The sequence below is a fragment of the Centruroides sculpturatus genome, unplaced genomic scaffold, assembly GCF_000671375.1.
Source record: "Centruroides sculpturatus isolate CEXI.00-Female unplaced genomic scaffold, Cexi_2.0 scaffold456, whole genome shotgun sequence".
Classification (NCBI taxonomy): domain Eukaryota; kingdom Metazoa; phylum Arthropoda; class Arachnida; order Scorpiones; family Buthidae; genus Centruroides; species Centruroides sculpturatus.
The window spans coordinates 212,577-229,976 of NW_019384609.1; the positions used below are offsets into that span (position 1 = coordinate 212,577).

At 24.9% G+C, this 17,400-nt stretch overlaps 1 protein-coding gene across 2 annotated transcripts in view; it reads right to left on the reverse strand.

The window, feature by feature from the left end:
• Positions 1 to 17,400, reverse strand: part of LOC111625198 (NACHT domain- and WD repeat-containing protein 1-like) — a 54,856-nt gene that overhangs the window by 13,990 nt on the left and 23,466 nt on the right. Inside the window, exons 1-2 of one of the 2 annotated variants that reach the window (XM_023368278.1) lie at positions 6,822 to 6,963; positions 450 to 608 (exon numbers count right to left, since the gene is read on the reverse strand). In XM_023368278.1, coding sequence (XP_023224046.1) covers positions 450 to 570 — 121 coding nt within the window. In that variant the 5' untranslated portion in view covers positions 571 to 608; positions 6,822 to 6,963. Of the gene's footprint in view, positions 1 to 449; positions 609 to 6,821; positions 6,964 to 17,400 lie in introns of those variants that run through there. The other variant, XM_023368277.1, reaches the window with a different exon arrangement.

Here is a 17,400-nt window from a genome sequence, read left to right on the forward strand (position 1 = left end):
TCTTTGAAATACGTGCGATTTTAGTTTCTTAAGCTTGGAAAATTGTAATTTTCTCTTATTTTTACTTTAAAAAAATAAATAAGAATTAAAAAAATATTAATTTAAACTATGAAATTAAATAAAACATTATTAATTTAGTAGCAATTTAATTCGTTGTTAAAATAGACAAAGATAATTGTTACGTTTGATAAAATTTACAAGAGATTATTACGTGATAATCGCTCCCAATAGTGCAAAAATGCTACTATAGTAACAATTATTAAAGAGAATACTATGAATTATGTTACTATAATAACAATTAGACAGCAAAAAACAATTATAACAACAATTAAACAATGCTACTGTAGTAGTAATTTTTACATTTTTTTTTATAGAAGTACTTTACAGTTATTGAGTTTATTTTTTAAATGAATAATTAAAGAATTTAATTGTATTTTATTGTTACTGACCTGATTTTATTGAAGCTAAATATATTTTTAAAAGTTTCGAAGGAGGATCTGGCACGCTAGTGACGTTTCCATGCAATATCGGTTGTAACAAATCGTCCTGATATAGAGGAGAATAGGCCATTTTCTGAAGATGATAATGAAAATCACATTTTTTTTATCCTGTAATAGATTATAATTTAAAGTTAGTATGATGCTATTTTAATATTAATACATTAATAACAAGTAAAATCTTTATGAAGTACGATCCACGACACGCGATCCCCTTTATCTTCCTACTCCCTCCATCTTTAACTATCAAAATTTAATAGTATTAATGACCCTAATATATAAATCTACCTACAAAATGTCTATCTTAATGGTAATTCTGTCACATAAAAGTAATTATATTTAAAGATAATGAAAGTTAAGTGATAATTATGCGAATTGTGATTTTCTTAGAATTAAAATTTAACAATTTTATTTAATAGCTTATATATATATTTGGGAATTAATTATTATCTAGGTAGTATTATCTTTTACTTAATTAAAATATAAGCAGCTTAATTAATTAAGAAGGTGATAATGCTGTATTTCTCTAAATAAAAGCTTCAAAAACATTTAAAATAGTTTTTGAAGCTTTTATTTGATATTTCTATTGAAGCTTCCTTTCTAAATTTTCTTTTGAAGGTTATTTAATGATATAAACTAAATTAAGTTTACTAAAAAAAATAAGATATTTTATTTTAAAAAAAAATATCCACTCGTAATTCATCTCTAGATAAGATTTTATTCTTAATTATTATTAATTAGTTATTTAAGAATTTATTAATTTCTCTGTAATAATTTTACATTATTAATTTTATATAAGTAGCTTTAATAATTAAAAAAAATAATAATAAAGGTTTTTTTTTCTTGAACTTTTTATATTTAAACATCTTAAAACACGTTTGTAAATAAAGATGCAATTAAATAAATAAAGCTGATTTTTCGAAACAATTATTTAGTGATCTATTTAATAATTATAACAATATTTGAGCAATAGATAAAGATAATTTCTATTGTTTACTTAATAATTAAGCTTAAATATTTCTTAAAAATAACCTTAAAAAATTAATTTTTCTAAAGAGCAATTCATGATTGTTTCAGAATGAAATCTTTTTATTCTCATTTCAAGAAAATTAGTTTGAATTGAAGTTGAAATTTAAAATATTTCATAGTGAAACTTGCTTACCTTCCCTCGCAGCTAAGACATCGGACAGGAAGATATTCGGAATGGTAGTCAATGCCTGGCGCTTAGGAAGATATGCCTGCATGATCTCCTGATCTTTTTTCTAATCAATACAAATTAAGTAAAATTCAGCAAAATAATTTTCAAAAAATTATTAGTGTTTGATAATCTTAACAATATAGAGCAAACCTTTAAATAAGAAATATGAACTAATCAACTCTGANATAATAATAATAATAATTTATTTATATATAATTTTTTAATTAATTTATTTCTAAAATATTCGAATTTTAAGAAGGAAACATAATCGTTTAATTTCTTTTTTATTAATTAGATTTTTAGAAAGAATTGTTTAATAAGAATTGTTTAAAAATCAATTTTATAGTATTGTTAAAATGCATCAGTTTTTTTATTTATCAATTTTATAGGGAGATTTGTGCATTAGAGCATCGATGCTATTAAATTTTGGGGTTAAAGGTCGAGGAGTAGAGAGAGATAGAGGGGTGTCGTGTGTCGTATCTCGAGTAGGATCGGAATTAATAAAGATTTTACTCGTTATTATCATTTAACATTTATAACACTCTTCTCTAACCTCAAAATTAAGTTTTTTAAAAACTGTTAAAATTTCCACTCTCGTCCGTTTGTCTGTCTGTCTATCCTTTCTTAATCTAGATAAATTAGTTAGATAAATCAAAGTAGAGACCAGATATAGAAATATTATAGTTAGGAGGCCCAGATTATTAATTATATACGAAATCCTGGCTTGTACCGGAAGGCACGTTATTTCAATTCAAAAATTTTCCCCTAAAAGGAGTTAGATAAATGACCAACACGACTCTATTCCTAGCAGGAAAAGTTTGTAATAATCATATTCTTTATTTATTTAATTTAAAATATATGTTCTCTATTTCAAATTAGTATTGTCTATATCAGTGATGGGCAAACTTTTTAAAGAGCGGGCCAAAGGAAAAGAAGAAAACTTTAGGCGGGCCAATATAATTGTAACCTAGCGCTGCATCTGAAAATCCAGGTGGCGCTATAAAAACATGTGCAGGCCGTCCGCCATATTTCTTTTTCTCTCTTTCGGCTACGCTACGCACGACGAGTGGATGTTCTGTACCGAAGCATGCTTGTAACCGATCGAGCTTTTACTCAATAAGTGTAAAACAAAATTTTGTACATGATTGTAAATAAACTTTCATGGTGAGATATAAAGCTTCGGTTATTTTATATAATCAACGAACACTCAAGTTAAGTGGTGCATTAACCACCACAGCCTGTATTCTTTTTTACTCGTCAGATTAGGAATAATGTCGCACGGGCCGGATAGAACATTTCAGGGGGCCTCATCTGGCCCGCGGGCCGTAGTTTGCCCATCACTGGTCTATATCATACTTTTTCTTATAACAATAGAGTCGTGCCAATCATCTACGTAGACTGGAAGTTCGTATATAGTTAATAATCTGGGTCTCCTGCCTCTAATCTTTTCATATCTGATCTTGACAGACAGACAGACAGACAGAAAGACGGAGTAGGAATTTATATATTTGCAATTTCTAAATTGCAGCCAAATTAGATTAACGATGGAGTGAATATAAAAAAGTTATTAAATAAACACGAAAAGAGCAATTAGAGAGATTGTTCAACGATGAAAATCCTACGAAAATAAATAAATAAACTAAAAATCGCTTATTATTTTCTTATTAACATTATAAATATTTGAAAAAATAACATAATAATATGAATCTTTATTATTTCAAACGCAAAATAATAAGTAAATAAATTCAAGGATTAAAGAAAGATCGTTTTGGAGATACATAAGCCAGCTTTTATATAAGTATATATAAAATTACATATAAAAAGTCATTTGTTCTGCATTTTCAAAATTCAAGCAAATAAAACACGTTTGAAATTAGACTTATATAAATAGAAAACTTCAATGGTAAAAGATAAACATAGTTTTGTATATCTAAACCAATTATTATTTCTCTCTCTTTCGTAAATGAAAGTATAAGAAAATTTTCTTTCGTATGTTTGCTTTTCTTTCAAAATATATATATATATATATATATATATATATATAATCATTTTCGAGTTTTCTAAAAGAAAAAAGAATTTAAGTTTGTTATAGTTTGGTCGGTTTATTATTATAATTACATTTGATTTTTTTTGAAAATTTGTTTAATGATCTCTTCTACAATGCCACGAAAATTATCTTTTTGCAGCAATATTATGTAACTGATTTTTATTGAAACTTTTCATATAATTTTCTTTTTCAACAATGTCATGAAAAGCATTTAAAATACCTTTCATGATCAATTTCATAATAAAATTTAAATAATTTTTGCTAAATGATCTTTTTCAACAATGTCATAAAATTGATCAATTTTTAATAGTCATGAAATTAATCACTTTCAACAATGTGATGAAATTGATTACTTTCAACAATGTCATAAAATTGAGCACTTTTCAACAATGTCATGAAATTGATCACTTTTCAACAAATATCATAAGATTAATCACTTTCAACAATGTCATAAAATTGATCAATTTTTAATACTCATGAAATTGATCAATTTTTAATACTCATGAAATTGATCACTCTCAACAACGTCATGAAATTGACCACTTTCAACAATGTGATGAAATTGATCACTTTTCAACAATGTCATAAAATTGATCACTTTCAACAATGTCATAAAATTGATAAATTTTTAATAGTCATGAAATTGATCACTTTCAACGGACATAATTGATCACTTTCAGCAATGTCATGAAATTGATCACTTTCAACAATGTGATGAAATTGATCACTTTTCAACAATGTGATGAAATTGATCACTTTCAACAATGTCATAAAATTGATCAATTTTCAACAACGTCATGAAATTGATCACTTTTCAACAATGTCATGAAATTGATCACTTTTCAACAATGTCATAAAATTGATCAATTTTTAATACTCATGAAATTGATCACTCTCAACAATGTCATGAAATCTATCACTTTCAACAATGTGATGAAATTGATCACTTTTCAACAATGTGATGAAATTGATCACTTTCAACAATATCATGAAATTGATCACTTTTCAACAACGTCATGAAATTGATCACTTTTAACAATAAATTGATAATGATATTCATCAGCTACCACACCAGATATTGAGATGATACTGAATGATTTTGAAATTTTTGATAAATGACTTCTTTCAACAATGCCATGAAGTAACAATGTCGTGACATTATTAACAAATGTCAAAAACAAACAATTAAAATATTTCTTGTTCGTCAATTTTAACAAAGTTTGAAAATTGAATTATTTTCCTGTTGAAAATTTTGCTAAATGCCCCTTTCAAACAATCGTAAAAATCGCTCTGATTTAAGAAACGACATTAAATTTATTTTAAAGATTGTTTTCAACAACGTCATGAAAGTGATCTTATTTAAACAATAGCGTGATACAGTAGAACCTCGAAAACTCGATCTAATGTGGACCGAAGGGTGGCCGAGTTTGTGAAAATGCCGAGTTATCGGGAATGGGGTTAAAAAAAATAAGTACGAGTATTTCCTCAGAAAATACTGTACTGTACTTGTACAGTATTTACTTGTACAGAATATAACAGAGAATAAACTGCCCAAATACCCTTAAACAAAGGAAAAGTACGTCCTTTATGAAGGCATAGAGCCTTTACTACATGAAAATGAAAATTAATGAATACACTGTGTACAGTAATTTACCTGATAAGACAGACCTCAGAAAAATACTTTATGAGAGCTTTTATACTTTTATAAAGCTGTCTATAATGAAAATTAATTAACTAAGGATTTTTTCGCCCTGCCAAGGTGTGGACCAGTTATCCGGAGTGCTAAGTTATCGAGGGACGAGTTTTCGAGGTTCTACTGTATTGACATTAAATTAAATCATTTCCTTTAACAATATCATGAAACATATTTAAATATTTTTAAATTGATATTTTTAAATGTTTTATAAACGATCTTTTTCAACAATATTATAAAACTGATATTTAAAAAAAAATTTGCTTTAATTTTCTCCTTTTAACAAAGCTAAGAAACTGATCTTTTTTAAAATTTTCCTTTATAATTTTTTTGGCAATGTTATAAGAATGGATTCTTTTTTACTCTAAAAAAATCCAAAAATTCTTCATTCAAATAATAGTAAAAAAATATTAAAGCTTTTTTTGTGGGATTTATCAAAAAAATTCACTCTGTGAATTACATTTTCAGTTACATTATTAAGTAAAAAAAATCGTATTATAGACATTTTTATCTAAATCTTTTTATTTCTTGTAGTAAATAAAATTAAATTTAGAGCTTAAATTTAATGTTCAATTGACTTAAAATGTAATAAAATCTTTATATACCGTATATATACTGTATATGCTTATTTTTATAAATTGAAAGTTTCTTAGATTTCTGTTTAAAAAAATATCTTAACAGACTGAAACCAAATCTTGGAAAGCTTATAAGTTAAATTTTCTAAGAGATTTACAAGAAACAAGGATTTTAAAGGCTTATAATGAAAAAAAAAATTGGAAAGAAATTTTAAGCTTTAGAGATTATCATTGTTTTCTTTAAATTTCAAAAAATATATTTTAAAATTTAAAAAAAAAATTGTTTGAAATTACGAGAAACTTAGCGTAAAAAGTAGTAAAAATTTTTAAAATTTTACTATAAAAAAATGTATATAAATAATTGTAAAGTTTTAAAGAAAAAACAAATTTAAAAGATGTAAAATTTTAAATATATATTGTTTGACATTTAATAAATATATATTTATATATAAATAAAAAAGAAGCTGTCCTTCGAGGAGATTGCTGATTTCTACCTCAAAGCTATGTAAAGTCATTCATACGGATTTATTTTATTTCTTATGCACTGTTGCCTCAGATAATGCAAAACATAACTGGAAAATTCTAATTTCCATATATAAAAAAACAGGAAAAAAAAATCCATAACATATCTAAAATATACAATTTATTTCTAAGAAAAGAAACATATATTTATATATATATGTACTGTATATAGAAAGGCGTGTATATATTTTTCTAAAAAATTTTTTATATTCATTCTACTAGTTTATACATTTTTAATTATTTGATTATTTATAAAAGAAGGAGAAGAATAAAATAGAAAATGACGTACCTGGAACGTCGAGTGAGCTGTTGTGTTTAAGAAATAACATGTAAAACGATTGTAGAGGGTAGGAAATGACTGGAAACACCCACCAGGTAGGCTACAGTTACCTGGGCAACTACCAGGCAAGCGCTGTTGGTTTATACCTGAGCAACCTAAAGGTGAAAAAGGTGCGATCGAAAGTTTGCCAATATTCCAGTAGCTGGGTAAAATATTTGTTTACGGTGACGTTTCCATTCTAAAGTGTTTCACTAGTGTTGAGAAAATACCAGGAATGCGCGCTTCTCTTCAAAGCACGCTTCTAAATCAATAACGTAGATGCGAATTTTAAAGATAGATAAACGTTATTTTTAATGACTTAAAACCATGTGAAATCTCCTTTAAAATAAGTAATTTAACTAAAAGTAACCTTACTTAATCTATTTTTTAGTCGTTTAAATTATTTTTTTTTAAGCTTTATCTTAGGTATTGTCTACTTTCTTTGATATCTTTCGACGTTTGTTTAAGTGATTAATGAGGATTATTCTGAATATTTTAGAAGAAAATTGAATGAGAATCTAATTTAAAATTTATTAGTAGAATTCCAAGATAATCACTAAATTTATTAGTTGGTAGAAGATAATTTCCTTCTAAATGATTTAGTTGATTGGAGTTGAGGATGATATATAATTAGTTGGAATATTTATTACTCTCTCAGCATTAATTATGAGGATAGATGTAAGTAAAATATATCTTGAGGTCGAAAGTGATGAAAATTCTGAGTCTTTTTTTTATACAAATAAATTTCTAAGAATTAGATAAAATGTATAAATATTTTAATAGGTTTTTAAACCATTTATTTAACCAGTATTTCTGTAATTTTTTTAAGAAAATATGTCATAAGGAGCTGAAGGATTGGTAAAATTAGTTAATGTGTAATATTATCTATATTATCTGGCTATTTAGATAATGTAGACAAGAGAGATAATCTTACAAATTCTTTAAAAACAGATAAATCACATAATGTTAAAACTACATAATGCCTGCTTATAACTTATATAATTACCTATAACTATAATTGTCCATGTAACAAGCTTGTAAAATTACATCACATATACATATGTATAGATAAGTAGATAAAGTTATTTACATTTAATCTATAATTATAGATCATCTCATAAAACAATGTCCTATAGCAGTTTATCTGATTAAAGAAAACAATTTTTAATAATTATCTAGGAAAATAGATAAAAATTTAAATAAAAAATGTACTTAAATTATCTAGATAATCGTTATTTTAAGACAGATAAGGTCATAAATTTGCTATATTTAAGTCTAAAAAATTTCTTGTCTTGCCAAATAAATTATATATTTGGCAAAGATACAAATGAAATTCGGTTTTCAAGATAATTAAATGATATTTCTAAAAATAAATTTATGTGGAAAATTTTAACGATAATAGGCAAATATAATTTCCTAATTCGTGGCTCATAGCATCTCATAGATTAGCCTATCAACCTCTAATCATGTCTTAGAGGATATACGAAACTTTAGGGTATACGATATTGCAGATGCCTCCTGATAATCTTTGTGTTTATCTACGTAGCTAAAATTATCCTATAACAATTAACTTTAAAATATATAATCTATAACAAAATAAATATTACGTAATAATTGATATACAAATATTTTTTCTATAGGTTATCTTCTATAGAAAACAACTTAAAGACGATTACCTATACAGTAATAATGACTAAATTATCCTCAATTGCTAATAATTTATTAACAAGATAATAATATAATATAACTAATTAATGCTAATTAGTTTCAGTTACCTATAGCTAATGCATCGAAAATAATTATGTAAAATTGTCTAGGAAGCAACTGAGATAATTGTTATAAGAGAATGTAATGTTATTTATTATCATATGTCAATAGTTAAAACTTTTTTTTCAATTTATCGTAATAAAGTGTAGGATAATTTCTCTTATTTTTTAATACAATAAATATAGATGTACTACTATACGTTATTTATCGAATTGTCAACTGGCGTGTCGTAGTAGACGTAAGAATCACGTTAAGGATAATCGAGAAATTCCTTATCATTTATTTATCTTTTCATTATTAATTTTAATATATCAATCAATTATGTAGTCTGGTAAGACGTTTTAAAAATGGAAATGATAAGAAAATGGTGTTTAAATCGAAATTATTTGACATTTGTAGTAAGGTAGACGCCATTATGTCTACCTTTAAAAAATAACGAAGTGTTATATACGGTGATTGATAGAAAAAAATTACGTCGTAAAGAACTAAAGAATGTTCGGCATTATCTCTTGATTGTGTTCTAAAAATACTGTGCTATTACGTCACAGAAAGTATTTTCTGGGATGATGTTAGTGTGAAAATATTACTAAATCATACTGTTCAATGACTCTTTTTCTTTTTAATATGGCACAGTTTTATCATTTTTTTAAAATTTAATACCTAATCATAGTTATATTTTATCGTTTAGCTTTCTTTTGTTACGCAACAATAAATATTTTCTGAATTTTAATTGTTCTTGTGACGTAATAATGCGTATTTTAGTTATATTTTTTTCAGTTTTCTACGCAAGAATGTAAATTTTTCTGGATTATAATGGTTATTGTGACGTAAGAATGCGTAATTTTAAACTTTTTTTACTATTTACGATATTGTTACGTCATATAATTTTTAATTGTGACGTAACAATAAATTTTTTCTCTTTATTACGTAATAAAAATATTTTAACATTCTAGTATTACGTAATAATTCAACATTTTATATTCTTACTTAATAATACATGATATTGAACATATTTTTCCTATTTATTATCCAATAAGCATTTTTTAAATTTGTGATGTAGTAATATAAAATTGAAATCGAACATTTTATTGCTTTTTACGTAATAATATTTTGCATTTTATTTATTTTTAATGACTGATAAGAATCAATAACATATATTTTTAAACAGTTTATTTGTGCAATAAATTTTAACTTACCGAGACGTAATAATTGATCGTGTTGAATTATTTCTTGTAACCATATTGTGGTTAATATGACGTTATAACTATCATCGAAAAGAACTTCTGAATGTACCAACCACAATTTATTATCTTATATAATGACATTATATATTAGGTAGTTAGAGTAAACTGTTTTGAACCTGGCAGGTAGTAATTACTCCCTCTAAATCAATGGTCGCTGGTTTCTAAGTCTTATCAGGTTGAAAGATATAATATACACAAGTAATGCATCACTTTTTCGCTCTTCTTTTATAGGGTAATAGTTTTTTCGTGTCAAAACAGATCAATATTTACGTCAAGTTTCCTTACTGATTTTTTTAAAATTGATGAAAAATTCCATATATACGTATATTCAACAAACATTATGCTAATTATTTAGTTCGTTAAATATTTATCGTATCAAATCTAGTTGATACATAAATATGCATTCGTGCATTTGCTCATAAATGACGCAGGATTGCATTCGTGCTCATTCTCAATAAGGATTTGCATTCTATTATTGTTGTCATTTATTATTAATGTCATTCGTTACCTTTCCTATCCAGAAAACTAACAATAACGATACATCAATCCAGCAAACAAACATTTATTCTCGTTTCATCAATCATTATCATCATAAATCTACAGGGATTTTCGGCTTTTATACATAAATTTACTATACCAAATATACTTTTTCAACTCAAATATACATAAATCGAATTATTCTGTTTAGTAATAATAAAACTTTGAAAGGAATTATATTTATATTTCATCTCATAAAAGCAAAGTTTAGAAGTGGTATAGATAGATTTATTTAAGTTTTATTTATATAAATATTTTCTGTACAAGAAACTGCCTGATAATATTTAGTATAAAGTGCTGTTTTATTGGTCATTTATTTACAAGTACTGACCTAAAATAAAGCGAAGGATCTAAAGGTACAATAAAATAAAAAGGGCTAAGTAAAGTCATGCTCTAAAGATTTAGTTTGTGTGGATGTTTGGAGCTCTCCAGACATAAATGAGCTCCTGCAGAGAGAGGAGAGAGAGAGAGAGAGAAGCTCGAGACTGACATGCACAATGAGAAAGGCTACACTACTGTCATCACATGTTTATCCGGAACTCTCGAGACGTAAATGATCTCCAGTAGCGATTTCTATATCGAAATGTGCAATATAATCTGAAACACTCGAAGTGGAATTGATTTAATGTGGCACCAGCAGCTGACGGTTGTAGTTTATAATTAAAAAATAATTCGTTTGTTTTCCGCTTCTTAGTTATAGATCGAAATATTTAAAATAAGTTTGACTTGTATTGTTACAATTAGACGTTCAGCAAAAGTAGCGTTGTAGTTAATGCATTCAGTTTTAGAATGAAATATACAAAATAATTTAGCATTAAAGTTACACGTGCAAATCTGGAATGCAATGGACAAAAGCAACAACTCGTGCTTTTAGAAAAAAATAATGTCACGTTACAGTAACACGTGCAAGTCTAGAATGAAATATATGAAATAATTTCTCGTTCTCATAGCACGTGAAACATTAAAATGGAGTGTACAAAATAATCTGGCTCATAAAAAAACACGTGTTCTAGAATGAAAAGGTTATCACGTTGACATGAAAGAGACGAAAGATGATTTCGATAAAATTATTTTATAAAATTCAACTCCAACTTTCAAAACGAACACGTGCAAAAATATCTAAAGTAAGATTTTAGATTAATGTATATAATGGAAAGAAGCTATTTGACTCGTGTTTTCTTCATTCTCGAAGACAAAAGGTTGTTGTAGCACGTTTTTGACTAAAGCTACTTAAGCGTTTTCTCTAAAAGCTTTCAGCAGATGACCTTTTATACAATGATTAAATTCAGTACAGTTCGTCATATCAAGCAGAATTAAGACATTAACTAATTTTCTAGAAAGTTACGATTGTATAAATTAAATATTTATTTAAAACTAGAATATATCTGTACGTATGAGCTAAATATAAACGTATGTACTGTACGTGTCACGAAACTAAACTCAATAGATTTAATCATAGAAACATTTACATCAAAACAAACAATTTAAGATAATTAAATATAGATTAATCTGTTTATATTTTTATTTTTTGCTAACAGGAAGTAAAGTAATTAAAAAAATAATAAAAATTTATTCTATTTACTATTATTTTATATAATATTTCACGAATTAAATAATAAATTAAAGATTATTTTATTTATTATTATTAATTTATGCAATTATAAATAAAATAAACTTTTTAAATTTCTTCTTAGAAAACAATCTTGAACAGCAGTAAGACGTGAAGCTCTAGAATAAAATGCACAAAACAATTTCTCATTGTTGTAACATATGAGCTTTAGAATGAAATGTACAAAATAATTTTTCATTGTTGTAGCACGTGAAACTCTAGAATGAAATGTACAAAATAATTTTTCATTGTTGTAGCACGTGAAACTCTAGAATAAAATACACAAAACGATCTCATGCTACAACGACAATCCTATAATTAAAAATATATAAAAATTTCAATAAATAAAGCAATTAAAATTTATTTTATTTATTGAAATTTGATTATGTATTTTAAATATACTTTTAAATTGAATACAATATGTTAACAAAGCAATGCTTTATAAATTGTATAAGAGGTAGAAAGTCATCTCTACAACATTACAAGATGTATAATTAAGTAGAATTATAAATATTTAAAGTATGGAAGAGGTAAAATTTAAGGAATTTTCTATATCTGATGTCAAAGAGAAGTGGAGATTTCAGAATTGATTTTATCTCTGGCATTATTATTATTATTTTTTTAATATATTTTTTTTATATAACGTGTACTAGAATTTAAGCTTCAGAAATTGTTCTTAGCTTTAAAACTATTTTTTAAAAAAGTAATTTTAAGTTTAAAATTATAAAAGCTTATATAGAAAAGATAGATTTTTATACTAGAAAACAAAAAATAATAATAACAATAATTCAATATTGTAGCAAGTTGAAAAGAAATTAAATTTGATTTTTTTACAGATTTAAAAATAATATTTTAAGGTAGATTCGAAAAAATAATTGAACAATTAATGATATTACAATTAAATTTTCCTAAAAATACAATTTAGATAAATAATATTTTAAAAAGAAAATTGTTTAATTTAAGCCACATTTTTCGTGTAAAAAATCTCTTTCAAATTTAATAAAATTCAAGCGATTTTTTTAGATTAAAAAATCATCCCAAATAAACTAAATTGAAATAAATATATGAGAAAAGTAAGGTTTAATGTAATAAAATTTAAACGGGTATAAATAGAAAACACATTTAATTTGGTTTAAATGAAAAAATAAAGGATTTTAGCGGAAAATTGCTGTAAATTAATAAAAATTGTAACCGTCTAGGTGAAGATAATGGGAAAAACAAAGAACAGACAAACGGACGGATTCAACAATTACGTTAACCATTTCACAAACATAACGTTTATCTTGTTGTGTAATTTATATATAGTAAATCAGCGAATTAATCACATAAAAAGCTATTTTTATACTATAAAATATACCCTTAAAAAGCGTGATACTAGTAACTTTTGCTGCACTTCTGTGCCTTATACAACCATTATATCGAGTTATGAATATATTTATGCGAGTTTTACGAAAGTTTTATGTTTTGAAATGAATATTTTATTATCTATTTTTATTTTCAACGTTAACAAATAAAAAACTATTTTTATATATTGAAGTTTCAACATCAAAGTTTGATCAAGTACACGATGCAATTTCTATGTAGAGAGAAATTTCTTCTCCTTCCTGTATTTTTTTCTTTTTTTTTATTAGAAGGGGAAAGGGAAAATATTTAAAATTTATGTATTTATATACGTATTTATAAATCTGTAATATTTATATTTATCGAATCAGTCATCAGAAATTCTTGTTTTGTATCTAATCCCCGCTTTCTCGTGTTTATAATTGGATTTTCATCTAGCTTGTTCGTAATTTTCTCTTTGATGTCAACAACATTATTGTTGTTCCCGTGATAATAGAAAGGTTCTAAAAGGTTAAAAATATATTATAAAAAAAAACACTAAAAAATAAGACATAAAAAAATATTATCGCGACGTTCTAGATTGCATCATAATTTATCATCTTTTCGTGTTGTCACGCACTTAATAAAGAAACAACCCAAAATAATTGGACATAAAACTTGATAATTTCATTACTGAAACACGCTTAAATTTGATATTTTTACTAAGAATTCGATTACTGAATACCTTAAAAAAATTATATTTTTAACAATTTTTAAGTTACTCAACGACTGGATTTTTTAAAATCTAAGTTACAATAAATGCTAATCGGTTTAAAACTGAATTTATAACATTAACTTACTGTAATAACGGTTAAAAACCAGTAACTTAAATAAATACATATATATCAGTTAACTGACTTTTGAGCCACCCTTAATATAGATTGAATGGTTACGAAATTATGAAATTATATTATTTTTTTTATTATTATTTTCGTGTTATTATTTGTATATAATTTAATTCTTTTCTCTTAAATCTTTCTCAATTTCATCAAATTATATTGGTTGTTTTTTTATATTTGTTTATTTTTCTTAAATTTTAATTCCATTAATTACAAATGTTTATCATTTAAAACTGTTATAATGTTATTAAATTAACTCATTTTTTTCCTTTAATTTGATATTTAGAAATTCATTAACTTAAAATTCTTTACGTTAGTAAATTAGTTTTCAATTTTATTTGTCTTTTTAATCATTAAATTATTCAAATTTATTGTTAAATTAGTAAATTTATTATTAAAGATATTTCTCGTGAAATTTATTAATTACAAAAAAAAATAAAATTTCAATTTAAAATATTTTGAAAAATTTGTCATTTATTGTGAAATTGAATAGATACACGTGACAAAAATGATTATGAAATTGATCATTTAACAAACCACGTGACAAAACCTACCATGAAATTGATCATTTAACAAAACAATTGATAACAATTATCGCGAAATTGATCATTTAACAAACCACGTGACAAAACCTACCATGAAATTGATCATTTAACAAAACAATTGATAACAATTATCGCGAAATTGATCATTTAACAAACCACGTGACAAAACCTACCATGAAATTGATCATTTAACAAAACAATTGATAACAATTATCGCGAAATTGATCATTTAACAAACCACGTGACAAAACCTACCATGAAATTGATCATTTAACAAAACAATTGATAACAATTATCGCGAAATTGATCATTTAACAAACCACGTGACAAAACCTACCATGAAATTGATTATTTAACAAAACAATTGATAATAATTATCGCGAAATTGATTATGCATCAATTCAAGTGACAAAAGTCACCATAAAACTGATTATTTAGCCAAAAATTGTAAAAAATAATAATTGTAATGAAATTGATTATTTAACAAACCATGTGACAAAAATCATGATGAAATTGATTACTCATCAAAACACATGACAATTTCAATGAAAATATGGATTATTTATTGAAGAACTCGCTATAAGGTATCATAAAACCTGATTAATTACCCAGAAAAAGTTTGTCAAATCACGAAACTGATTAATTATAAAAGAAATTTATCATTAATTATTATGAAATTAATTAATTAACAAAAGAATTTTTCAACGCTTATTATGTAATAACTGATTAATCATCAAAAGAATTTACCACCAATTACTACGAGATTGATTTATTTTCAACAAAAATTAATAAAGAACCTTATAAATTTCATCTATATTTTAATTTTTATGAATTTTTTGTGACATTTTTGACAATTTTCTTTTAAAAAAAATCGTATTTTAAACGAATTATTTCTGAATTTTTCACATTAAGGATTACTCAAAAGCCATCAATTTATTATAAATCTTCGTTAAGGATTTTTTAAAAAACAATTTTTTATACCTTAAAACTTCATAAATTTCACAAATTTCCATAACAGAATAATTAACTATAATGTAATTCTGAATACAAATTAATTAATTATGACTTTCAATCACTTATTACTATAAAATGTCATCTATAATCCCAAATGTTCCTATAATGTCCCAAGTTCCTTAATTAAGGATACGTTTAATAAGGATTTCTTACATTAAATTAGTATGTAAAATAATTTAAATCTTAATAAATGATTAATTAATTATAATATAGTTTAAATAGCAACTTCATTGCATTGATTATTTACTCAGGGTTTGTGTTAGACGATAAAATTATAAATTCACGAGAAGTTTTGTAAGCTTATTTAATAAATATCCTAATTTTAATTAGAATTAAATATATTAATCTCATTATTTAAAATCATTTGTAGAATCATCCATAAAATACATCCTTGAAAGTAGAGCGATGATGTACAGTACTGTACTTTTTCAATGGAAGTTCTGTTCGATTCTTGCTCAGGATGCGTGTTATTTTTTATTCTAGGATAGATTTAAAGCTTTTTTTTTATAAGAATTTTTATATATATAATATATTTTTAAAATATCGGAGATAATAAAATTATAAATAATATTCACAAAATGCATTATTTAGCTTACTGATGTTGTCATTGATCAATGACCAATCGCTTGTTGAATTATTTATAGACAGTTTTATAGCTTTAAGGACACTTTCTACTTTGAATAACGTCTATTATTTTTCAATTAGGAGTTCAGAAAAGTTATAAAATTATAGAAAATACATAAAAATATTAGCTAAGTTTTTAAAAATCATTTATTTTCTTTTTAATTGCTTATACAAGATAAGTAATTAGGAAGTAAATTATATATTATTCAGGACACTTTTTTACTTTAGTCTATTAGCTATTTTTCATATATAATTTCAGAAAAATCATAAAAATAAATCTTTATTTATATGCAATTCTTTTTTTTTAATTGACTCGCTTAGGATCATCTCATACAAGACTCAAGAGCCCAATTATGAATTTTTAACTATAGAAAATACGTTTATAAATTCAAAAAAAAAAAAAAATACATTTAAAAAATAAAATTATTTAACTATCAAGATAAACGAATTTAACAAAACACGAAGTCTTAGTATAGTTTTTATCGCTAGTTAAACGCATGGAGGCTTACACATATTTAAACCTTTATCTTAAAAAATAAAGTTCAATAGCGTAAAAAAAATACATAAAGGAAAATCGATTTTTACTGGCGATTTATTGCCCTTGAAAAATAAAATTACGTCATAAAAAACAGAAAAAATTCTTTCAAGTGCTACAACCATTTACTGAAAATATTCGCTCTCTTCGTCTGATAAAATAAGAAGTTTTTCTTTTAAATTCCATTAAATATTTAAGAAATTCTAGCAACGAGTTACATAACTTTCCCGTCAAAAAAAAGTTAAAATTGCGTATGGCGCCATCTATTACGAGATTATATTTTAAAATCTTTTTAAATTATTAATTATTATAAAATGGCTAAAAGCTTAATTCTGAATATAGAAACGAGTAAAATCTTCGAGATATGACACGTGATCACCTCTCTTTCTCTCCTCACCCCCTTGACCTTTAACCACCAAAATTTAACAGCATCAATCTCCCTAATGCAAAAAACT